At 35.0% G+C, this 26,952-nt stretch overlaps 1 protein-coding gene across 1 annotated transcript in view; it reads right to left on the minus strand.

The window, feature by feature from the left end:
* The window catches only part of IPO11 (importin 11), an 80,407-nt gene that overhangs the window by 29,898 nt on the left and 23,557 nt on the right, over window positions 1-26,952 (minus strand). Inside the window, exons 12-28 of the mRNA XM_014260457.2 lie at window positions 26,254-26,324; window positions 24,690-24,882; window positions 23,772-23,924; window positions 23,462-23,505; window positions 22,490-22,580; window positions 21,038-21,085; window positions 20,323-20,428; window positions 16,608-16,734; window positions 14,621-14,654; window positions 14,400-14,440; window positions 13,202-13,318; window positions 11,723-11,836; window positions 10,397-10,512; window positions 8,845-8,921; window positions 3,983-4,062; window positions 3,310-3,390; window positions 903-998 (exon numbers count right to left, since the gene is read on the minus strand). Of these exons, the coding sequence (XP_014115932.1) occupies window positions 903-998; window positions 3,310-3,390; window positions 3,983-4,062; window positions 8,845-8,921; window positions 10,397-10,512; window positions 11,723-11,836; window positions 13,202-13,318; window positions 14,400-14,440; window positions 14,621-14,654; window positions 16,608-16,734; window positions 20,323-20,428; window positions 21,038-21,085; window positions 22,490-22,580; window positions 23,462-23,505; window positions 23,772-23,924; window positions 24,690-24,882; window positions 26,254-26,324 (1,589 nt within the window). The remainder of the gene's footprint in view (window positions 1-902; window positions 999-3,309; window positions 3,391-3,982; window positions 4,063-8,844; window positions 8,922-10,396; window positions 10,513-11,722; window positions 11,837-13,201; window positions 13,319-14,399; window positions 14,441-14,620; window positions 14,655-16,607; window positions 16,735-20,322; window positions 20,429-21,037; window positions 21,086-22,489; window positions 22,581-23,461; window positions 23,506-23,771; window positions 23,925-24,689; window positions 24,883-26,253; window positions 26,325-26,952) is intronic.

Raw genomic sequence — 26,952 nt, forward strand, 5'->3', positions numbered from 1 at the left:
GCCAACATTTACCTGAAAATGCTAACCTAGATTAACATATTCTGAATAGGGTATAATGAATTTATTAGTCTCAAATCAAAGGACATTTTGATAATCCACTCTCTATCTTTGTGCTTTGAACAGCAAAATGTACTTTGCTATATAGTATTAGCTTAAATTTGGAAATTTTATTCAACTCAGTAATTGGAGCCACATATTGATATTTGAAAGTCTTCAACTGGAAAAAAAGCAAAGGCTTTGATCAAAGAAGTCAGAAAGCTTGAAGAATTCCACCCACTGATTCCTGCTATAACTGATAGGTTCAACACAGTTAAAGTATATTTGATTTACTCATTTTCATCCAACATAGAAGTTTGTTGACTACAAAGGGAGAAAAACGAGAAGTTAAGACATGTAAGCCAGAAAAATTTTAAAGACTATCTCACACAAACCATTCTCACAACCTACAGCTCTTCATATTAGCTATGCCAATTAGGAAAAAAGGTCAAGTTGATCTTCTCCTGGTTCAGTTTGTTTTTCTCTGGTCCAGGTACAATTAAAAAGGAATAGTATGTGTCTTTAAAAAAAACCCAACAAAAAACTCTTAACACTGACTAAGCATTATACTAATGGCCTAATGTTATAGCTCTTGAAAGTATTAATAGTGAAGGAACGGTGGAATAGCAGAATAAAATCTGTGCTGTTTTATTAAAATAAACACTACATGACAAAACAAGCGATGGATAGGTTGTTTTTTCCTGTGCTACTGTGCTACTTTTACAGACTTTTAAACTAGAAGTGAAAAATCTAACAGATGCTCTTAAAACAAGAGTTTTACAACATCAGTATGAAAAAACTGGAGATAATGGAAAGTATTGTCATTTTCCAAAGGAAAAGTAGAGAGCAGTTAAAGTAACTCTTACCTCCCCATCTATAATCCCCCTGAATACCGATGGAAGAAGGGGCTGAAACATTTGAGGACCCAGCACAGGGTTGACTTTTAGGACATTTTCTACAACCTTAAGAACAAGAGCAAACAAGACCATTAGTGAAGTACATTGATAAATCTTAACCAGAAGTTTACAACCATGTGTACTGGTGTACACATACAAAGTGCTCATAGGATGCTTACCATTAAATACCAGCAAACCCCAGCTTGCTGAAACTATTCTTGTAAAACATTCTGCAAACCTCATCTGCATAAATGCACCTGGTGAATGCTCAATGAAACCCTAACCAACCACCACACAAGCTCCCCCATGGCCCAGACAAAGCTGATGAGGTAGTTTGGAAAAAGGGATCTTGTTTTGGTACCCGGAAAACCAGCAGATTTGGTTGGTATGGTGAAGGACCAGTAGTTCAGAGTGTATTTTCATAGCTTTGTCATGTTACTTTTTAGAGAAACCACTGATTAGGACCTAGCAGCTCTTTGCAGGCGTGCTCTCAGAGGTGCTGTTTTGGATACCTTGCTCTGATTCCCCATGTTTAAACTCTTTACCCTTTGTTTCTCAGCTCCTTTTCCCCCCCTATGTGCTGTACCCTGAAGTAACTTGTTTTCCTGCTTTCTTCAGTTTTTCTTTTGCCCAGATGTTTGTGCTCTACCCTTGTACCAAGAGAGATGGGAACAGGCTATGAGAATAACAGGCTGAGGGCTCATCACTGACTTCTATGCAGACAGTGATGACACATGCATGAAAACACCGATGTGTTTATAAAGCACATAAAGGTATCATAAAGATACCTCACTTAAACACTCTTCATCTCCATTTAATTCCACCTCAGAGGAATTTCAACAAGGACCAACTCTTCTGTGCTCTTGACCAACCTCTCCTAAATATTTTTTTCTCCTTTTTGAACCTTGCTCCCAATAACTTCATTTAATATTCTATTTTTCATGTTGAGAAAAGTGTTAAGCAGTTGACCTATCTCAATGCCTCTCAATTTTGTAAACCTTTAATATGCAGAGGTATAAAAGAGACTTATTATATACAGAGGTAAACATAACTTCCTTCACTCATCTTTCTGGGTACTGGAAGTTTTTGTCAACTCCTTTGTTCCTTGCACAGTATTTTTAAACCTTTCATTGTGTCAGGTAATTAGGAAATCAAGACTCAGCAATCTTGCAAGAAATTGTCTTGTCAGTCCTAATTAGTATTTTTCAACCTTGTTAATTTATTTACAGTTCTAATGTCTATTTACAGTCCAGCCAAAGCTGTTTGTAGGAAACTATCAGAGAACACCCATGGGCATTTCTGTTCCCAACGCTTATCTAGATTTTGGGGCTTTTTTTGTTTAACAAGTCAGCATAGTGAAGCCTGACAAAACTTTTGCTTTTTCTAAGAACATTTACAAGGATGATAGCTCAGTTACCCCTCTGGAATCAAGAGGGCATACTAGGAAAGTGTTCCAAGTATACCAGACAACTTGTGCAGCTAATGCAAGGCCACACAGGGACTCAACTGAATAAATGATTCTGTATTAGCAGTATAATTCCATTTTAGAATTCTGATTAAAAGCTGCTGCATAAAACATTTGCCCAGCTACATACTTTAAATAATATTACTGTTAGACTGGAATTGACATTTTAAATTTCAGAACTAGAGGCCTTAAGCTCTTCACAGCAGTAAGTACAACAGGGAAGACTATCAACTTCAACAGTTGTTTTCTGTCCTGGATTCTGGAGGCAGTTGTGTGATCCACCAAAGAAATATGTGGGATCCAATTTATATCCTCTATCACATTTAGAATTAATTGAATTCAAGTCCAAGTTCTCATAAGCAACACGGAGCCCCCAGTTAGTGCAACCACTGGAAATGTTAGCAGTAGCACACTACAGCTACTAATCAGTTATCTTTCAATCTATATTCCAACTTTACTTCCTGAAATTCTTCAAAAGACACATTCAAATTATTGTTATTAACATTTCAAAAGCTTATCAGTTCCACAGCACCATTTGAAGGCTGTGTGAAAATGTAACTTTCTGGTTCCTGGAAAAAACTTTAGCAGCTTTATTTAAGTAGTTCTACCATTACAACAGCAACTTATGCCAAAGACTGAACTCTGTGATGGGTATAAATGGTACGCAAAGGAATTTCATGGAGACCACATACATACAACATTCAATGAAGACTGGAAAAGTTAACCCTACACTCACTAGGTGTCTACACACATGCACAGGCTTCAAATAAGTAGTTAAACCACCACTGATAGGTTAACTTCAATGTCAAATTCTGCTATACGCATAAGTTTCTTCTACATGTTCTAAATTCTACTTGAACACATTGTATGTAGAGAGCTGAGCCTCCGGATATTACTTTCACTATACTCCACCTTTAAAACTTGAACTTGACCTTCAGTAGTTATGTCCTTCAAAAGCTCACAAAATGACCGACATAAGTCAGCAGCATACATCTGAAATAAAATAAAAAAGAAGGTATTATGCAATATATTTTATATATTTGTATATATTTCAAAACTCAATTCCTTTTGATTTACACATGCCTAAAGACCCAGTTTCTCTTCATAGATCTCATCTGCTAAAATGTTCATCATTCTAAACTAATTAAAATCTAATCTAAGCATTTTGTTGCATTTTTAGCATTGCAGCACATTTAAACAATCAATCTGAAAGAATTTCTAATGAAGAAGGTATGACAACAAAGCATAATGTATTTCAACTCTTGATAGAATATATATTCATAATTTTAATCTGGTAGGGTAATTAGAGTTAACTGTTATTATCCAACATATGACCTTTTCAGATATCAAACTACTAAATCAATCCACAAAGCATCAATTCTAAATGACAATATTTCTCAAATCTAAGTGTCCACCATGCACCATAAAGAGCTAACATTAGAACAGTATGTTTGTATGCACACAAATTAATACAAGTATAAATGTTTGTGTGTACGGTATTTTCTAAGATGAGAGAAAAACCAGTTTGCCAGTAAGGAACTGAGGTGCTAATATGGATCTTTATATAATGGTAACAATAACATACCTGCAAAAATTCAGATGATGATAAGAAAATATAAGCATTGATGATCTTAAAGCAATTTTTGAGGTTTTCTGTACTCAGCTCTGGAAAAAACAAAAATCACAGTTCAGAATCTGATCACCAAACTGAAGTACAACCAAGATGATCTGCTTCTCAAAGTCTTTTTCCTCTCGCAGCTTGTAGTGCCAGATGTCAACAAGTAAAAAAAATATCCTGGATCCAGTGCCAGTCAGGTTCTCTCTCCCTGCAGAGAGAAGTACAGAAGTCGGATGACAGCTCTTGTGCTCAAATGGAAGCACAAGAAGTCCTACAACCTCAAAAGCCAACACTATTTAAAAACAAAAAACAATTGAACAAAAGTCACGTTTTGGATGTAATACTGGGTTAAGAAGATATTGAAGACAGAAAAAATGAAACATTTACTTTAGAGACTTGCAATTACTGATAAATGGTCTCTCTCACACAGTAAATGCTGAGCAGAAAGAATGAAATAAAGATTGCAGTTCTGCTCTTCTGACCCAGATGCCATACCAAATGGCATTGAGCTGAAACACACTGAGCTCTGGGGCACAGTTTGGGTATTTCAGTAAAGAGAGCATACCCATCTAAGGGATAGATACACACAGAGGATGATATACAACAACAGCTTGAAGAGAGGAAAAAAGATACATCCTCAGGCATTACCTGTAAGAGTGTTTAAGAAAAAAAAAAAATCACTCTGGAACATGCATAAGCAAAATGAAAAGTTTCAAAGTTTCACATGAATGTTGATACTAGTGCAGAAAGTCCACATTGTATTTTTATACAATGCAATACAAGGCAAAAGACCGAAAACGGGATAAATTTCTTTAGAAACAGTTTGGGAGACAAACTATTCCTGGTAAAAGAAGCAGACCTTAGCACCATCACTTTTAAAATATTTAATAAAATCATCATGGAGAGGCAACAGGAAAATATTTTAACATGAATTTTAAATAAAATTCCTTTCCCAGATGGAGCAAGCATCAGACTTCATAAGTCTCCCACAGCTTAGATGAAAGCAGCTGTACTAAAGTGTGGCTTTCACCCAGTGGTATTAGCTATACTACCAAAACCAATTATCACCATGACCATGGCTGCTTCGCCATTATAACATCTGTGTAGTTCTGGGGAGGTTCAACAGATTTTCCTTTTTTCTCCACCCATGAGGTAGAACATTAATGTTCTTCCATTTGATACGGCCACAGGACACCTCTGTATTCATGAATACATTTGTATTACATGTCATATATTGTAATCATTTATTATGAGTATTTTTGTCTACTGACTTGAAAAGAGATGACCTCTCAATCCAAAACGCTCATCAAAAGATTCCAAGGTATCTATGAGTTTAGCTTTAGTCGCACTTTACTAGAGTTACATACTGAGCTCTCCTTAGAGGTCTCCATTTGTGTTTTTATCTTTACTGGGCACAATCATACTTGAAGTTTCAGACACTGAAACAAGGAGACAAATTCAAAATAAATGGTCATATAAACAGGAAGTACTACTAAGTTTTCCGTAACTTTCCACTCTGTGATTCTGTGAGAATTGATAAAAGGTAATAAAATGTGTGTACTGCAAAACTGTACTTCAGGTCAAAATGAAAACAGATATGACAGATGCAATGGAAATGACAAAACTTACATCGCATCTGCAGCTCACAGTTTAGCAAAATTTTCTAGAAAGATCTCATGTTCAACTAACTACATTTAGAAGCTAATTATACATCAATTCTCTTGCCAGGTTTTCCTGAATCAAACATTTTTTTTAAAATTTATTAATGTACTCCTTTGAGTTTTGTTAGGATCAGAGGAGTTAGGCCAGTTCCAGTAACCTGGTTTTTGCCAGGACCTTTACAAATACAGCAAGTGCACATTAAACTTGATGCTTTTTGGAATAGGTATGTTTAGATTTTGACCATATTCCCAACCTGAAATTGTATCAGATTCAAATGTTATTTTAAGCAGCCTCAGTGCAGAAATGCTTCCATCCTCAGATAATTAGTGTATTTCTCCATTCTGCATTATTCAATACATTGAAAGAGATGCATTAAAGAGACAGTGCAATCTCTCTACAGGGCAATTACATTTCAACAGAGTTGAAATGGGTAGCAGCAGTGCTTAACTGAAAACGAAGTATGACAATTATGCTGTGAATAATTATTGTACATCAGTGATAGCACCATAGTCTTTGAAGGTCAGTCACTTAGGCAAGTGAAATCAAGCCTTCATATGAACTGCAACACTGCTCCTGAAGGCAAATCTAATTGACTTGTATAACTCCTCTGACAACCACTTCCAACAACAGTAGTATCCCAAAATGGGTACAAAAGGATCTTTTCATAAGGACAATTCTACCTGAAAGGGAACAATTACAAATTATTTTCAGATTAGTTAAAAAAGGAAAATCAAATACATATATCTTTCCCCTTCAAGTTCAAAAATCTCACGTGTGAATTCTTCTTTCCCTGCCCTCCAGCTCTTCTACTAGTTCATCCATGTTGACCTCTGACATATTTTCTGAATGACTTACATGCTGATGTAGAAGCTAAACATACCAGAAATACAGTTACATTACTTGTATATCACAGTAATTTCCTTCACTAAAAATAAATTCAGAAAACAAAGGTCAGGAGGTTAATATTCCTTACATCGTATTTTCAAGAAGTATTTTTCTGGAGCATCTTGTTGCTAGTTCTCCACCCTACTCCAAAAGATGTAAGCACGGTAGTTACCTATTCAGAACTTCCCTTCACATCATCTGTCTTTTGATGATTTCCTCATCCAGAAATCCACTGAAAACCAGTCTTGGAGAGATTATCTTTTTTGCCTGATCTCAGACATTTAAGGCACACAAGACTTTGCAATTTTGACTTCTCAGTTAAAACACCTTGTTCTGACAGTTACATCACCACGTTAAGAAGGACAGAAGAGTCTGACCGTAAGTGTCAAAAGTTTCAGCTGAATACTGGTAGTGGCGTACTAGAAAAACTCTGCTACAGGTTTAAGACTGGAGAGTTATTTAATTAACTAGCACAGTTGATCATCACTGATCAATACATTCTCTTTTGCAAGATGCTGCACCTTAAACTGTACTGTTGCACTTGATTTATGTGAAGAAGATTTAAGTGTCCTGAATGCAGCAGCTCCCTGAGGGGTAGCAGACAGCAGTATTGTACTGGTTTTCTAACTACCATGTTTTAATATAAGGTTAGCACTAATCCAAAATTCCAGCTCTGTTTAAGCATCGTGATACCATGGCTGTGTCATGTGAATGATGCATATTTTGCAGCAATCAAAATTTTTGACCAATATGACACTCAGAAAAACAGTTTCTCAGAAAAGCTCTGAGGAAGTAAAGTAGTAGAGAAGCCTGTAGGATGAAATCACTCTGTGATTACACATCAGCTGCTGTGTTTTTACCACTCACTCCAAACCCTGATTAAAAAAGAAAGTTTGACATAAGCATGTTTCAAGGCTTGTCCTAAAGAAACCCTGCGCAGCTTAACTGAATTACTGACTCTACCAGCATCATACAGCTTTCATTTTTCAGAATAAATAATTTCGCTTGAGAATGTAATTTTTTTCCAAAGGAGAGCATCACTATTCTGCAGGATTCATTCACAAAACAAGGAAATTATTACAAGTATAGAATATTCCAGAATGCCTTTCTAAGAAGAGTTTGCCAAGGTTTCCATTTCTACTCCTCTCTACTCTGAAAAGTATCACATGAGGACTGGGGAGAAAATATCAGTAGCAAACAAACAAGACACAAATACATAGTATTTCTGAATTTAACTCAAGCAAACTAGCAGTGTGACAAACCATGAAAATCACAGCCATTCATACAGAGCAGGCTTCCTGCAGCAGACACCACCTCTGATTGACACAGAACAAGAAGGTGGAAGGGTAGGTGTATAGTTATGGATGATGATGATGACAACACTAAGGACTCAGCAGCTACAGAATTTTAATGGTAGCTGTGGAGTATTTAACCATAAAGCCACTACTAAAAAGAGCATTTGTCATTAGAGATCTTGTATACAAGGAAAAATAACCTTGACATCACCTCGCAACTACCTACCAAGATGTAACTTTCTACTGACCAGTAGAAATAAAATAAAACATTAAGTCCTGAAAACAATTATCAATTAAGAAGCTAACTTCTGTAATTCTGTGAACACATTTCTCTAAAATAATTAACCCATTTGCTATATTTGTGTTGAAACCTCAAGAGTGCAGCTGAAGATCTAAACGCAAAGATATTAACATAAAATTAAAATCTCCAAATTTTTATATTCCATTTAATTATGAAGCAAAAGCACTTAAAGTATCAGTATTTCCTAAGCATTGAATCCTAATTTTAAGTTTATATTTTGCCAACAGACTGCTGTTTTTTATTTCAGTGCTTGACCCAAATGTTTATAGACATTCCATTATTTTGAAAACATCCTATATTATTATTATCTGAATGAGGGAAAAGCTAATAACTTCATTCTGGCTGTAAGTAGAACAGGCAAGTATTCCATATAAACAGTATCAGTAACACTTGGTACATTTGGTGTTAAATATCAGAAACCTCTTAAAATAACCTCTGAAATGATAAACTGAAATTTGTCTTATCTTTCAGGCACAGCAGCTCCAATTTATTAAAAATGAGAACTAGGGTAAGTAGATCATGAATATTAAAAAATATGAGAAAGTCAGACAATAAAAACCTGTTCCTCAATTTTTGTTACATTTTTGCGAGCTCCATTAGTACCTGCGGCCACAGGAGCACTGCTTAGTGCATGAACAACAAGCTGCAGGAGAAAAATCATGAAATTTTTTTAGTGAAAGGCTTACCAAGAAGGGCAGACATATTCTGAAATATTCTCAGGAGTTCTGGAGTAAGACATGGACTATTCTCCAGTGTCACTAACCTAAGAACAGATTAAGTAAAATATTTCAGACGTTGTATGAGTAACATTAAGCAATCATTTTGACAGATGTAAACATTTTAACTTCCAGTAACCATCTGTATTATCAACAATGTGTAACAATTACCAGAAGCATACTTCAACCAGAGCAACAGTCCTTACAACACACTCATCAGGTCTTGCAAAAGTAGGAAAACAAAGAAAAACATGCTACTGTCTTTTTATAAAGACAACAGAAGCTCTGAAATGCAACAGTGAGAATGTCTAAGTAGCTAACCAGGGAAACTGGAGAAGGTGGGTAGAGAGGGATATTTACAGTGCAAGGACAACATGTGTTCTATGCCTCAAAGGAGAAACTGTCATGGACCAGCTCACATGTTTACATTATTTTTACATCTGAAATGATACAACGATGACCAGATATTGTTCATAACATTTTAAAATTACTGAGATTTGAAAACAGTAGTTATAAATTAAGCTTGCATTTAAAACCACAACAACAAATTCCATTTTTTCTTCTATATCTTAGGCATGGGCCTACCATACATCTGGTTACGTGAAATATCTTAGTTGCTTTCCTGCTCTTGGTTCAAACCCTTGGAGTCTTAACTGTCTCTGCCAGCTCTCCACATTCTTCTAATGCTCTAGGACATCTTAAAATATCATTCTTCTGCACTGACATCAAAAGAGCAATCTCAAGATCAGTATTATTAAGAAGACATAAAAGTTCTGAATTGATACATGTAAAAGGCCCCTATGCTAAGTTTTTGAAAAGGACTTTGACTTGGTGCCAACACCATTATAAATCTCAGTTTTGCTGTATATGGAACAGATCATTTGTAGATTAAGTATTTGTAATTTAAATGCTCATTTTCAATTTAGATCAAAGGAATCATTCACTATTTTAAGACAAACTCTATGTATTCCTATTTTTCAGAATTTGGTCCAGGTAACCATTCTCCCCTCTTACAGCATCAGCTGCACCAGAAATAAATAAATCAGGCTCATGGAAAACTGAGCACCGTGTCACTTCTTGTTTTATGATCAGTAACCAAACAGCCCAAGATAAAGAAAGTAACTTCTACATTTTATCCTTTTAATGACATCTCTTCCTGCAACCAGCTCTGATCCATTGGCTCACTGTTCTCCCAAAGTCAAACACACCAAACTGTTAAATTAGCATGCACATTATAGAGTGTCTAGACTTTTTGTCTTGCTGTTCATTATCACTACAGAATAGTATCTTCAGTATCAACTGCCTGAAAATGATTAATAGAAGAAACACAACTAGAAACAGCTGAGTATATAAATTTCCTAACCTCCTGTCTTCTGAGAAAAGGTGTGATGATATAGGTGATGTCAAGGTAAGGTAACAAGAACATATCAATTTTAATATTCTAAGCTTTTTACAACATTTTTCTTCCAGGAATACAAAACCAACTGTTTTAAAATTAGAAATAGAAAGAAAACATTCTTACCACAGCTCTAAACCATCTTCCAGAAGATAGACATGTGGAGGCTGAGAAACATCTGTACTTAGTTGGATAACTGGAAGTAGAAAAGGGTAGAGATTTTTGCTGTCTGCTCCCAATCCCTACAAAATAAGAAAAATGTAAAGTATGTTAAAAAGCCTTAAATCAAGCATTTCAAAAACAGCATGGAAAATATCTACACTGCTGTTACATTCACACATAAGCATGCATTCAAGAAATCAAAGGTTGAACTTGCTTCCATTTCATACAACAATAAAATAGTCTGATATTCCTAAGCTTTCTCTCAACATGTCTTGAGAAGGTCATGTTTTTTGAAAACAACCCAGTTATCAACAGTCTGCAAGAAAAAATGATAAAGAATATACATTCCAAAAAAAAAAACATTCACTGGTCATTATCTTTCTTGGAGAAGTCATTAGTATAACAAACAACAAATGACTAAAAGCTGAATGTTTTACAGGTGAAGAAAAGAATTACTCTTTGGTTCTTATAATTTACAAAATCATTTGATATATTCCAATATTCAGGAGAAGGGTTTGCTTTCATAGCTACACAAAGATTCACAGACTGATGACAGTGATTCAGTTTCTAAACAATCCATGAGACTTTTGAACAATGAAAAGTAAATTTGGAACAAATTACTGAACATCATTACAAAATACTGTAATATTAATACTTAAGAGAACTGAAGCTAGTGGAATACTGAACTTGTATAATTCCTGCATTTCGATAATGGAAAATTTAAAATGACTTGATATTTCTAAGTTGCAGCTTCTTTGTGGATTTATCTACTTACTTAAACAATTATGCCTTAAAAGATTCTTCTACAGATCTGTATTCTACAAACACACCAAGAGATACACCTTTAGTAAAAAAATACTCATACTTTAGTCTCCACAGGGGACAGAAAGAAGAATTTCCACAATTGGTTTATGGTAAAAATCTATTTCCTCTTTATTTCAAGTTATTCAACTTTGGAAAGAACCTTTATTTCTTCTTTTATAATATTTGTCATTTCCCTTTTGCTTTCTCTCCAATGTTAACCTCTACAATACCATCCTTTTAAGTCATGCATTTCCACAAGTTCAAGACTGCCCTCACATTAAGTCTGCTCCTGTAAAGACACTGTCCTAGGAGCACTTGGTCTCTGCTAGTCACAATACATTTTCTCTGAGATGCAGCAGGGGTTGGAGAAAGTAGTGTGGCATATAGTCTGCATTAAAGAAGTAGTTAAGACCATGGATTCTGTAGGCAATATTTTACGATCAAGAGAGAACTGAGGACAATGTTTATGTGACTCAGATTCCTTACCTGGACGAGATGGATTAAGGTGGTTAGAATGGCACATCGTAGCATATTGTGCTCCTCACTCTGCTTCCAAAGGAGTGGTAAATACTGAACCAAACATCCTACGTATGGTCGTATCTAAAGTTCAGAATATAAATTCATTTCTTAATATGTGAAACGAGATGAATAATTTATCCAAAGCATAGTTTCTGAAAAATACAGAAGCTGCTCTGAATAAAAACACAGTTTGCTTGAATCTTTCTAAAACACTGTATTCTTTACTCTGTGACTGAAGTAACTTCTGACTGCAGAGTAGGTTGAAAAGAACATATTACTTATGGTGACATCTGTGCCTGGCAATCAAGCTTATGTAGTAAATAGAACACAAAAAATATTTAAAACTTGATATGCAGAAATATATTCATATTAGTATATTCTTCCCTTAGGATTCCTAAACAACAGAATTCTTTAAAACCAGAAACAGACCCCGAAGGGGAAAAAAAATACAAACCAAAAAGCAAGCTGAATAACCTCAGGAGCCACTAAGCCTCTGAGCAGCAGTTAGACTATGTACCTTTCAGAGATATGTCCTAGCCTGTATTTTTTTCTACTGTGGCCTTCAATACTAAAAGGTTAATCTATTTGTCTTAGAAAGTATTTAATTAGGAATTAACCTAAACATATACAAGAGTCCTTAACTTGTTTTTAGCGCTGCTTCTCTAAACTGCAGGGAAATCTGCTGTCATGTTGACTTTTTCTACAAGGGATAATTATGAAAGCTTCATCTGGCTCTCAGACAGGATTACTTGTAGAAAGACAAGGTAAATTCAAAAACATGCATTATCTTTGTCCTTAACACAGTAATACTGAAAAAAAAAAAAAAAACAAACCAAACCCACCACAGGAAAACCTGAGACAAAAGCAGTCAACTATTCTTTGCTTAATCCTGCAAAACCACCTTCAAATTCTTTATGCAAAAAGTTGAAGGACATACTTTAACACTAAAGTACTGAGAATTAATAATATGAATTTGAAACTTGTCATGCAGTTAAGGACAGTGCTGTAGAGACAACTCTGACCCATATCAGTATCAACAAAAAATTACAAATTTAATTGCACACCCCCTACGAGTGCAAAGCATTTTTTCCCAAAAATGTCTTTTTTAATATGCAAGATAGATTAAAACATTAGTTCAAATATGAGACAATTAGAGTAAATCACAAATAAAAAAATAAAATTGCAAGAAATGCCACAAGACATAAAAATCCTTAGGTACTCTAAAAGCTGATTCAATACAAAAAGTAGAGTAACTTTAGAAAAATAAGTTAACATTTTACACAAAAGATAAATGACAATTGAAAAGAGGACCAAGTAATGCCAATAGTGCAGGCATCTCTGACAACAACAACCAGTCTATTAATTGATGACATTTTCCTTCCACAACAAGTCTTCCTGTGTGTTCTTGGCACAAAGCTAAAACTGAAATATATATTAAAAAAATACCTGCATATTGACTCTTTCAATCACACAGGACAGAACATGAAGAACATGCATTTTGGTGTCACATTGTGTTACTTCCTGAAGTAGCTGAAAGAGCAATGTAAACATGGACTCCAGATACTAAAAGAAAAACAAAGAATTACAGATTAGAGCATCAAAAATATAACTGGTCATATGAACTGGTAATTTTCCAGTATGCTTAAAACTCTAAGATATTCATAAACTTTGAAAAACACTTTAAAAAAGTGTGCAGAATGTTACCCTTTCACTTGGAAAAAAAGTACATTAGCCAATCACTGCCCAAGCGAGGTAAAAAAATTCAGATACACTCCTACATATCAGTTCAAACATGATCAGTTTTAATGTATACCATTTTCAAGTTTTGATAAGCATTAATATGATTTCAGTGGTAAAACAGGCTGTTTCTCCAGAAGGAGTACTTTTTAGAGTCAAACCAAAGGTGCAGCCTTCCAGCCTTTGGGCCAACAGATGAAGGTTGAACTGAAAAAGGTTATCTTAGAAAATTCCAGTGTTTACAGTCTGATGCAGATGCACTCTGCATTTTCAGTTTATCTGTTCTCAATTGAGTTGAAATTAACATGAAGTCAAAATGAAATGAGAAAAAACATCTGCTAAATTTGAGTGACCAAAACAAAACTTTGCTGTACTTATCTCTTTCTTTAATGCCAACAGTAATGACCATGGTAAAAAACACTAATATAGAAGAACGAGAAAGTGGTGCCTTTTTAAGGCACTACTGTAACCACACATTTGCATTTAATATTTTTAAGAAGCAGCAGGTTGGAAAGTACTGCGTGAAACAGATATATGGGAAAGCCACAGTGTCGTGGAGATGTATTTGTAAGATAGTCTTAATATTTTCTTATCATAAAAAAACTTAGCATCTGGCAACACCCACTATACAGAGCACTAAACACACTGCTATGAAGTTATACCATAATACTACACATAATATGAATTATAGCATAATACTACACATTAGTAACTTTAACACATTGGTATCTACACATTAGCAACCTTGACAGCAGCAGTGTGAGTACACATTTTGATCTGTAAAGACTGAACATACAACACAAACATAAATTACTAAACAACATAGTTCAAAATGAAACTTGAAAATATTTTTCCCTGCTTTTCTCTATGGATATGTCTACTCTTCAGAATATATAAATGCTCTTACTGGTAAGAACTGGTCAGTTCTGAACTCAAAGTCATCTACAGGTAAACAAATATTAAGGAAAAATAATACAGACTGCAGATAGATACCAAGACTCAAATGAACAAATATTTCATGAATGCTCAAGAAATACAATGTGAAGAATTAGGAGTAAGTTTAAATTTTATTGTTTTCCAGTAACTCAGAATTAAGAACTAATCAAACAGCTTTGCAGAAAAGGATATTTAACTTCAGCGTCGTAGCTGTCTCAATACGGACCTGAAAGACAGAAGTCAAGAAGCATCATGCATTTGTCCACTAAACATTTTGATTATCCACAGAGTACCTGACAGTATCAGATCACTTGATGTTTTGGCAACTGAATCATTCTCTCTGTTCCATCATCCTCTAAGAAATGCAGTTAGTTCATTTCATTCACTTTCATATTAGTATCTTTTACATTTTATTTGTCATTGCTGAAGTGGTAGAAATCAAAAAAGCTACTGAGACAAAACCTTCAAGGACAATAAATAATTAAATGAGAAGTTATCTATCAAGACTGTGATAAAAACTCTTGCAATAGAGGAGTTTTACTTGGAATTATCTCCTGTCAACCAAGAAGCACAGAATCAAATAAATTCAACAAGTTAGACTGTTCTTCCTGTAGATGCTGACAACTGCCTTAGAAAACTTTAAATAAAAACAGCTGACACAAAACACACCCTGCTCTGCTAAAGTTGTCTGGAATCACAGAAATTATTGTTATGACTGGCAATTACTAACTAACATGTACCTACCAAACTAGCCAAGGTCATTTTTTTTTGTAGGCTGCTAGCCTCGTTTGTTTAAAAATAAAAACAAAACAAACAATAGTAAAAACCAGCATCTCAACTTCATCTCACCTGCTGGTAAAATAAACTTGTAGCTTAAAACTACAGATTTGTACTCAAGCAGTTTAGCAACCAATGCCATTCATCATATCCTGTTAGCAGGTAACTTAAATGCCTAAATAATCATAGAATCACAGAATCATTATAGATGTAAAAGACCTTTAAGATCATTCAGTCCAACCACCAAATCAGCATCACTGTCACTAAACCATGTCCCCAGCTATATCCACACCTTTTTAAAACATTTCCAGGTGACTACACCTGTTTCAGTGCTTGACAACTTTCAGTGAACAAATTTTTCCTCATGTCCAACCTGAACCTTACTTGGTGCAGCTTGAGGCCAATTCTTCTTTTCCTGTCACTGGTTGCCTGGGAGAAGAGACCAGCCTCCACCTGGCTGCAATCTCCCCTCAGGCAGCTGTAGAAGGGAGAAGGCCACCCCTGAGCCAACTTTTCTCCAGACTAAATACTCCCAGCTCCCTCAGCTGCTCCTCACAGCACTTGTGCTCCAGACCCTGCCCCAGCTCCCCTGCCCTTCTCTGGACTCACTCCAGCCCCTCAGTGTCTTTCCTGCAGTCAGGGCCCAGAACTGGACACAGCACTCCAGGTGTGGCCTCACCAGTGCCCAGGACAGGGGGACAATCCCTGCCCTGCTCCTGCTGGCCACACTATTGCTGAGCCAGGCCAGGATGCCATTGGCCTTCTTGGCCACCTGGGCACAGCCTGGCTCATGTTCAGCTGCTGGCACCAGCACCCCCAGGTCCTTTCCAGCCACTCTGCCCCAGCCTGTGGCACTGCCTGGGGTTGTTGTGACCCAAGGGCAGGAGCCAGCACTGGGCCTTGTTGAACCTCACACCATTGGCCTCAGTCCATGATCCAGCCTGTCCAGATCCCTCTGCAGAGCCTTCCTGCCCTCCAGCAGATCAATAACACACACAGCTTGGTGTCATCTGCAAACTCACTTGGTCAGTGCTGTATAGTAAAGGGACTAGTCACAGAATAGATCTGTTCAATCTACACAAAGTATCCATTATAAACTACTGTAAGACATTTCATAATTTTATTCCTATAAAAAATAGATCATTACTCTTGAAATTCATTTTCCCACCAAACTCATCACTTACTGAACATCTTCAGGCCTCATTTAATGTCTTTGACATTACTGTTCAGTATCTCCACAATTAAACATCACCACATCTTCCCAATGTTTATCTTTTGCAAGATAAAACAGACTTTAAGGAATAATGTTATGAAATTCTCAGTCAAGTTTACACAAAGTATTTCTGTTTCATCTATGGTTACAATTAATGTGTAGTCCAAAAGATTAGTTATTTATACTTACCACTAAGTCACGGTCTTGAAGCAAGTTACGAATTGCTTCATATAGAACAGGTCTCAAGTCTGATTTGAATTTTACAGAAATCCACTGTCCAATCAGCCATATTACTCGTCGGCGTATTGGTTTATACCTTTAAAAGTAGAAGGGAAAAAATGGCACTCGTTAACTCATTACACTAGTTGTTATTGAATCCTCTGGTGAAAAAGAAATCAAGAATCATGATGAAAATGTTATTGCCCTAAAACACTTCGTTTGTCAGTATCAACTTCAGTGCAAAAACCTTTTCCATTAAAATTCTTCACAAGGTGACTCAGGAAAAAACAGCTTAGCCTGAAAAAGATAATTTTCATCCTAAATGTCTGAATCTTGAATGTCTCCCTAGAGATACAGTTCATTCTGCACACAGCAGACCAAAACAAAAATAAATGTTACATTTATTACTGCAATCATGGTATCTACTGCTTTCACTATAGTTCCCAGCAATTCCCTTGACATTCTGTTTATGCTCAAAAATTATAAGTCAGATACAATTTAAAAACACAAACTTAAAGACTACAGCAACTGTCAGAGTAGCTCACTTCATCAGTCTAAAACTATTCCTAGAACAGACATTACCTAATCTTGCACTAGTGCCATGACAAGGGCACAAATCAAACAGCTTTAGAGTTGATGGGAAGAACAAACCAGAACAATGATTGAGAAAAGCATTTCACAGTGCTGCTATTTTTCTTCACTGATCAAGTAAATCAGACTTATGTTTAATTTACAGATGTATAAAGTTAAGATGAACCATATTTAGAGAATTTTAACTAATATATTGTTATCATAAATGTATTTTCCATTTGATGAATTACTGCCTTGTATGCCATCAAGAAGCCATTTAAACTGATGTCATTGAGGTTTCTCTATATTAAGTAAGTGTGTTTTATTAAATATTCCCAAAACTATAAGACTATAAACAAATAACATCCTCAGAGAACATGAAAGTTGTGGAAATGGTATACAGAAAGCAATTCATTAGACTGGAACACGTATCTAATGAGGAATTAGAGTCCAGCGTTGCCTGATGTTTACTGAGTGGCAGTGAAGCGTAAGTAATGCATGCTGAAGCATGACTTACACAAAACATTGCCTCATTAATGCACTGCTCGATTTGTCAAGAAGCTGTGATGATACAATATTTTCTACTCTTAGAAGGCCTGTATCTGACACTTATCTTGTAAACATCAAAAAAAGCTAAGTGATTTTCTAATCACTCTCAAACTAAGTGATTGGAGTTGGATAGTTTTCAAACCACTATCACATAAAGAATCTTTAAGTGACATGATGTAAGTACATAACTGTCTGTAGAGTTATTTTCAGGTCTGGTCATATCTATTATTCAATACATACATCCTACCTCTGCATCTCTACATTATTTCTCTCTCCGTCCATGATAGAGAAAGTACAACATGGCTTTGAGATTTTTTGGGGTAGGTGTGTGTTTGGGTATTTTCTGGGTTGAGTATTTTTGTTTGGGGTTTTTTTTGGCGGTTTTGTGGGGTTTTTTTAATACTGAAGTTTCTCATAGGTGCTCATTTTTGAGGTCCTACCTTTTGGACATTCACTATTTCTGGGAAAAGCTCACCTCAGAAGGTTAGCTTTTATAAAAAGAGCACACATTGACCTAGCATAGGTCCACATACTGGACCTAAAGCTCATGTAGGCAAAGTGACCATATTCCAAATTAAGGCAACCTCTGCTGCATTAGTCATAGGAGAGTACCTTTAAGCAGCCTGGATAGGATATTCAAGCATCTGATATTCAAGTGAAAAGTACTTTACTTTCTCTCTCAGCAGGAAATGTTGCTTTACAGATGAGTTATCACAAAAAAAAAAAAAATCAGTAAACTACTTTCATATTATAGAAAAGCTTCTCATTAACCAGTACAAAACTAAGCATCATGGCAAGTGATAAATCTGGCAGTGCAGTATTTCTAAAAATATTTTAGAACTTTTTTTATTAATTCCATATTTCTTCTATTGCTATGGTCATGGTTGATGGGTTTACTATCAACAGGTAACAAAAAATTCAGAGAAAGCAAAACACTGCAAACTCCACAGTCACTGCTCACAACACATAGGATTGTGTTTCCGAACATCAACCAGTTCTAAGCAAGCACACCATGGGACATTCTGTGGGACAGCAGAGGACACCCTCTAACCTATTTTATCTGAACTGCCTATGTATTCCCAAAGCTGCTGTTAAAGCAGTACTCCATTCAAGCCACTAACACGGCCTTCCCTTATTGCCATGGACGTCTCCAATGATGAAGGCAGTAGAAGCAGTCCAAGTAAACAGGGCTTCAAAATTCTAGACTTCTACTGCAATCTTCTCTCCCCACAAGAATTTCATCCTGGGATATCACAAATGCCAACCAAATGGTTAGATCAGGTGTCTTCCTGACTGTAATACAACTGCATCAACAACATAAAACTTGCCAGTTTTACTTAGGCTGTATAGGTGTGGCAATCATTCTTTGACACTAACATAAGGTTATACATCCAAAAGTAAGTAATTAATTATTTCAATGTTTATTGTAGTGGAAAGAAGCATTTTAATATTTTAAGTTTCACTCTACAGGAAACTCTCTTTGTAAATGGAACACTTGGAAATAAAAGAGCTGATTAGTGACCCATTATGGAAAATCATTTTACAATTTATAGTAGCTCCTAAAGGTATAAGGGAACAAACTAGTTCATGTTTCACATAAAAATTACCACTGGTAAGATGAATTGCAAATGTAGAAGAAAAACATAGTAACAGTCTTCAAAGGACACTTGGTTCACTGCTAATTACTGCACTGAGAAAAACTGGACATACTTATTTAGAGTCAGCTGCTGATTTGAACTTGTCTGATAAGGATTGGCATGCACAGTAGTGGTCACTGCCCTTCCCCTGGGCAAAAAGTGAACTTGAAGAAAAGGGAGGAACAGCTGTTCCTGTTCATAACAGATAGTTACAAAGAGAGACAGCTCAGTCTGTACTGAGATACCAAAAATGATCTTTCAAAATACCCCATGATATCCACTAAGAAATAGGAGGTACTAGTGTGAAGGCCATCCTTCACACAAGTGAGGGCGACCTTGGTGAGAAGGAAACACCACAGTAGACGGACTGTATAAAACACTTCATGGAGAACAAGCTGAAATCACTCACACCTACAACACAAACCAAACCCTTGTTACCCTCATTGCAGAAATAGTAACTGAAGAGAGTTACAGAGGGCTTATATTTAAACATAAAAAGAAGAACAAATCACTATTTTGATTAAAAAAACTACAGTTTTACAGGGACGACTTCCACAGATTTCAGTTGAACTTTGCTGCTTACAGGACTCCAGGGTCTCTGCAGGCCTAATTGTCCTTTTTTAAACAAGCAGTGGTGGCTATCCTGAGAAGGTTTAGTAAACTCCAGTGTATGCAAGAAGACAGACAATATAATTTTACAGAACCCTGGAAGTATTCGCCACACAGTAATTTAAACTGAACTGTCAAGAACACTGTCACTTCTGTGACTGCTGTCAGTTTTCTGTATGCATTCCATATCTCTCCTCATTTAATGGGTATGTTTCAAGGTTGAGCATTTTTCAACTCAGCAATCATTAGGCATATCTTACCAAATTTGTATCAACAGTTTGTATTTAAACGATGAAGGCATAACAAACCAAAGTGTTTACCTGTCATGAGAAACCTGTAGTTCTGCTAAGAGTTGATTTTTAAACCATTGATCAAAATCCACACTATCAAATAGTTCATAAGCAGCCAGTCCAACCGCATTATACACTGGGGAAAAACAATAGTCATGCTTATTGTTTGCTTAAATGTTAATTTTTTAATACTAAATAATCAGATTAATATTCAAACCACATTTTTGTAACCTTAACATACTAAAGAAAACAAAATTAAAGCATATCTTTAGCAAGTTTTATCAGATCATGGTGAAAGGAACTCAGCTGGAAATTATTAGTAAGACACTATAGATGAAAGGTTAGATTCTTGAAAACAGCTAGAAGCCAAAAGAATGAGGATCTTATTCTATCACCAAGGAGGTTCCATAAGAAACAATTCTTTTCTTCTGCCATAAAATCTCACTTGTAAAATGGACAGAGTATCTCTACGAAAATACTGAAGGTCATTTACTTGGCCCAGCAGAAAGAACAGGATAGTAAAGGAGATTGCTTGTTCCAGAAAAAAGCCAAAAAGTAGAGTATTTTTACGTAAATACTTTCAAAAGTGAAGGCCAACATCAATGAAAGGAGAATTCGAATTTAGGTCCCACTTTCCAAATTACTTTAAAAAAATCATGCAAATTCTTCATGCAATTTTTAAGAAGTAAAACACATACACGAAAGTGGCTCTGTTACTTGAAAGATAAAATAAAATTTAATTTACCAGCATCTTTAATCAGTATAGCATTGGTATTTTCCATGTTGGTAGATCCTACAAGCCAAAGTTAAAATAAATAAAAAAATGTCACTAAAACAATGCAAGCACCTTTGCACTTAAATGCTTTAAGAAAGGAAGACATGAATTAAGACTACTTTCACTGCTTTTATTCAGTGTGCTAGTTCAGTCATTTCAGGTTTGATACTCTGTTCAGTGAATATATCAAAATCAAATCTCTGCTTCCACACCCTATTTCTGACTTCTTTCGAGATGGTAATTTTTAATAACAACAATTTCAAATGAATAGACTCAAAACCCGAAAATTGCAGGCAACTGTCAATCACACAGTACTACATCCAAAAGGGTCCTAGACCCAGTTCCCTGATTTTTTATATACGTGTACCTAAAAGTAAATATTTTCTGAAGTTTTAAGAATTAATGTATTCTTCATATCATCTAGTTTTTCAACAGTAAATCTCAATTTGAAAACATGAAGAGCAGAAGAAAACTGCTATGGGCCCCAAGAGAATTAAAAAAGTACAGGTATACCTTTTAGCACGGTAGTATTAACTTATGAAATTTTTGGGAAACAAAAACACATGAACTGTCAACCCTATTATAAAGAATTGTTTATTACTCCAAGCCATCCCAAAACCTATGTACACAAAGTACTTTATGAACAGATTTTGTGAAGTCAGAAACCACTCTCAGAAAATGAGTATTTATTTTATTTTAATAGAATGCAATGACCCTTCCTGATAAACTCAACTAAGAAAACCAGGGGAAACAACCTGAACTGAAATAACAGGGGGGAAAAGAAGCCACTTCCACTTATTATCTTTCCTGGCCATCATAAGACTTAGTTTGGGGGCAAAGAATCAAAGTAAAACAAAGAAAATATGAATCACTCCTCAACCTATGAATAATTCAGTCTTCATACAGAAAACCCATAAATTTTTTAAACAGATTCTTCAGATTTGGAAAGTAATCTATATTATCCAAAATGACAGCACAATTTAACTTTTTCTTTTAAAGTTTTTTCTCCCCCGCCCAAGATTTTTGCAGAGACACAGCATGAACCGGCTTGCAACATTTGAACAGGAAGTTCCCAACTAAAAACAACCCAAAGAATTCATTAAGCCTGTGGATCACACCCAAGAAAGCCTGAAACCTCATGAATTAGAAATGCCACAACGTTTTTCAATCATCCAGAATAGTTACGATGAAAAACAAAGAGCCTTTAGGACTTCCTCATCCTAGATACACAATGCATTCCATTATGGTAGGTTTAGAAATAATTGTAGAATACTAACATGTCCTTTCAAAAATACGGAGAGAATGCATTATATAAAATCAGATGTTACAAGGTCAAAGTTTTGTTTAATAGCTGACAAGACTATGTTATGAATGTAAAGAACTCTATATTTTATACTTCCACTACTTTTTTAAAGAACTTACCTTGTAGACTCTGAACCATTTCTAAAAGAACAGGGGTAAGAGTCTGATTATATTCATGAAAAATATCGATAAAAAGAACTTCTGTGCACGGCTGAAAAATTAAAAGATCTGGTTAGAATCTATTAAAATAAAGGCAATTAAAATACATATTATGCTAAAATTTTAAGTGCTGAATACCTCACACTGAAGGTCACAATTTAAAACACAATATATAGTAGCAAAATTAACATTGTAAGAAGTACCACTCTTTCTACTATACATTGTGCTTAACTCTAGCAAGAGTTTGATAGCTGCATCTATATCAACCACTGTTCTGGCAGAACAATGAATCTGTGGAGTGAAACAGCTGGTGCTGTGCTGCCAGTGACCACACTGCAGGTTTTTTCTGTATTGGCTTATGGGCTCTAGTCAGGGACTTGGACTGAGCATCTTTTTACAACCAGAACACACAAATGTATCATGCTGCATTTTTAATTTTAAAATAAAAGTAATTCAGCAAATAAACTTCGAGATCTCTCTGCAAAGCAAACCACAGCAGTTAGAAATGGGAGATACACTACAACAACGTATTTCTGATCTGAACTAAATTAACTAATATAATAACTAGTTAATGAATATAATTAACTAATGAACATGCATCTGGAACTTGCTTCACTTGTCATGTCTACTAACAGTGTCTTAAATGGTTACATCAGTTATCAGTTTAAAAAAAGAGAACTGCTGGCTTTAACCAGATGCTACATAATTCAAATGCTGAAACAAACTCTTTTTCCCTCCCTCCTAAAATATGAAGTGCACAGATTCCCAGGTATTTCAGCAAGTTTGAACACTGACAAAAAGAATGAAATTAAACTTTACTAAACCTGAAGAAAGATTAGGACTTTTCTGCAAACATTACTTGTCTTGGTTACAAAACTATCAAGAATTGCATTCAGGAATGTTTAATGTGTTTCTCTCAAATTCAACACTTACTCGGAGACTGTACTTCCAAGAATCTCCTCCAGTCTCTTCTACAGCTATTATTTCATAAAGAAAAGAAAAAAGCATTATTTCAACTATGGTTCAAACTAAGTTTAATGTTAGGATAAGAGGGTATCATAGACTACTAAGAAATCTTTTATTACCAAAAAAATGTCTAGAGGGAATATTTGTCCATGTAAGAATACTGCAGGAAATAAAATGGCCAATACTGCAGTGGGCAAATTGTAGAGACAGTGTAGATATAAAGCACTTATACAAGTATCTAATTACACTACAACCAACTATACAGCATGTTTCTTACTGAAGCTTTCTGGATCCTCTTCCCACATGGTCAATTCCTCCTTCGTCAGCAGGAAATAGTGAGTGACTAATCTCCTACATATTTCCATTAGTGTTGGGTATGTGAAAAAAGCTGTCTTTATCTTATGTGCTTCAAGAGTTTCAGGACTGCTGTCTGAAATAAAACATGAAGATTTCAGATTACAATTAAGTGGCTAAATGATCAAAGACTAGTAAAATTATAAAGAAGTCAATAAATAAAAAATTCTTATCCTCTGAGAAAAACAGAAAAAAGTCTCTTTTCACCGCAGATTTTAACTCACTTTCATCTGGTAAGACAGGTTTTTAAACAAGTAATGTATTCTGACACATACCGTACATACAAAAAACTTTTCTTCAAATTCATAGAGAATACTAATTGTTATCTATGTGAAATAATGTGAAAGGTTCAGGTATTTTAATTCACATGTACACAAGTGCATGAAGTTTCAAAATGAAAGACAGTCCTACAAAGCAAAACATATGAACTCCTTTATATTCAACTGCATTTCCAATCCACTGTGCTTCTGTATTTAATTGTACTGCTAATTGTTAACTACAGAAGATACACCATTTTATCAAACATATCGTATGGGAAAGATGCAACAAACTAGTTCATGAAAAGAAACCAAACTTCATGCCTCAGTACTTTTTAAAAATAGTTCAATGGAAACTAAAACAATCAAAAAAGAAAATATATTTGTGCTCATTTTGCATTTAAAATTCTTCTGGAATGTCATTATCTATATACCTAAATGCTTTGAAAGTTAAAATTACCAATACAGAGGCAGAACCATATATTCAGTAATTATTAAAACAATAAAGGAACTTAGCTGTTGAGAATAGCTAGCAAAATGTTTCTAAAGACATAAAAAATTATTTCAGTAAATATTAACAGTACCTTCAATATTTTTGGATGGCTTGTATGCATAATTTTTTACAATCATCTTAATGAGATTCATGCATTGTACAATAAACTGCTCAAATACAACTCCTTCACCAGCTTCTGTGAAAACATAGCTTACAGAGAACTCCAGTGATCTCTGAATCAAAGCAGTGAATGAGAAAGGATGTTGATCCAGGAAGTCCAAAAGCTTAAAAAAAAAGGAAGTACAAAAAGAGAAATCAAAACATTTATAGTGAAGCCTTATTAAATGCTTTAGTAAGCTAATTATCACAAACTGGTGCCAATTTATGTAAAAATTATAGAAAATTTAACATGGACAGGAAATTAAGAAGAGATCAGTATCAATTATTAATGAAACATTATTTAACAGCAAAATTCCTGATTTGCGTTCAAAATTACTTTTTTTTTTAAGTATGAGGAACAATATCAATTTTCAAATGGACCAGCTTGCTAGTAGTAAATAAAATATATTAGCCATCCTTAAAACAGTGAGTATTTGAGCAGATAATTCATCCCTATTAGAATCAGTGTTAGCAAAAGAGATATGAGGGACATATAACGTCAACACCCCAACAACGCCACTGCAGTACAAGCACTTGCTTCCTCAACTTAATTTCTCCAATTAGTAATCTAAAACACACTGGTGGATTCATTAAATCTCCTTTACTACTGTAAAAATGCCTAAACCTATATTCATGCATGTGAATTTCTATAGGTGGTAGATTACCTATAATCAAGTTTACTTTCTCTTCAGGTCTGTGAAAAAATTTGCACATATGCAATCTAAGTACTATGACAAAGATCAAAAATAATGTGTCAGAGCATCTTCAGCTCAATTTTGGTGAAGCTGATAGGTGCTTTTTACTTCTGATAACTAGGCTGAATATTTAAAATAGACCCATGGCCTCTGAATAGAATCTGAAAACAATGGGAACTCTGAAGGTTTTGTAACTTTAAAAAAAAAACAAAAAACAGAAACAATAAACCAAAACAGAACAGGTGTCTATGTTAAAATTACCTTCAATACAATATGCATTTAACATTTACACAGAATCAGCTGACAAGTCCAAGTGTATTACACAATACAAGCCTCAGAGGGCAAGAAAGTATGTTGTTCATTTTCTTTTGATTAATGAGTGTGGCCAATAATTCCACAGAATTAACAAAGCCATAGAAACAGTGATCTAACCAGCAATAAAAAATAAGATGAAAAGCCTAGCTCTTCTTTATTCCTTAATACCATTACCATTGTTTTACCAATGTTTTCAGAACCATTCTTTAAACAAATCCTAGTTAAATAATTTACTTACAGAATGCACCTAATTTTGCTTGAGCTAAGAAAATGTATTCTTCGCTGCTGCAACTTACATCAGCATGAATAAACAGACACCCACTTTATCAAAAACACATCTCATAACAAAGAAGTTTTAAGTTGCAGTACCTTCCATTTCTTTGAAAGGTCTGAAACAGATTCACTTTAAGGCACATATCTGTCTGGATGGGGACTGCTTCTCATGAGCTATAAGCTATACAGTAACTGAAAGGAGATTTTACTTACCACTTTAGTGAACAGAATTATGGTCTTTTCTAGACGATCTCTGCATATGCTTTCTGCTCTTATACGTCTACCTGGTAAATCAGACATTTCACAACTATCATTTCTTAGACTTTCATTTTCCTTCTGGGTAGCTAAGTTTTAAATATTTAACACCAAAGAGTAACTTATTTTTATTGTAGTTAAGAGATTAAGTTAATCCTGAAAAAAGTTCTGGGGCAAAATAAATTCCAAGTCAAATTCAAGGTAGTGAGTACTGGAAATAAAAACACCTTAAACTGTTTCAACTGTAGTGAAATTCACTGCACTTGGTCAGGCTATAATAATTGTGACATCACTACAGAAAATTCAGTGATAAAAGGTAGTTAAAATAATGCAAGCAAATGCTAGTATAGACAAAAAATAATTATGCTTTGGAAATATAAAGATGTTCTTTTAATAAAACTATCACTGTGTACTATTATGTGCTTTTCTAGAACCTCCACCTTAAAGAATAATTCATTATGGACATTAGAAAACATTCTGAATTAAGAAAAAAACCAAACAAAACTTTTGTTGAAAAAGAGAAAAACCAGAAAAGGCCATATTGAAGGCATACAGACAGAAACACTAATGTCCTCATATTGTAGGGCACTATAATAAACACTAAACTTCAGTATGGGATGGCCTTCAATTTCTTCTGTTCAAACTTGGCAACTTTCC

The sequence above is a fragment of the Pseudopodoces humilis genome, chromosome 4, assembly GCF_049639895.1.
Source record: "Pseudopodoces humilis isolate 2021_Gansu_Grassland_sample_001 chromosome 4, ASM4963989v1, whole genome shotgun sequence".
Taxonomy (NCBI): domain Eukaryota; kingdom Metazoa; phylum Chordata; class Aves; order Passeriformes; family Paridae; genus Pseudopodoces; species Pseudopodoces humilis.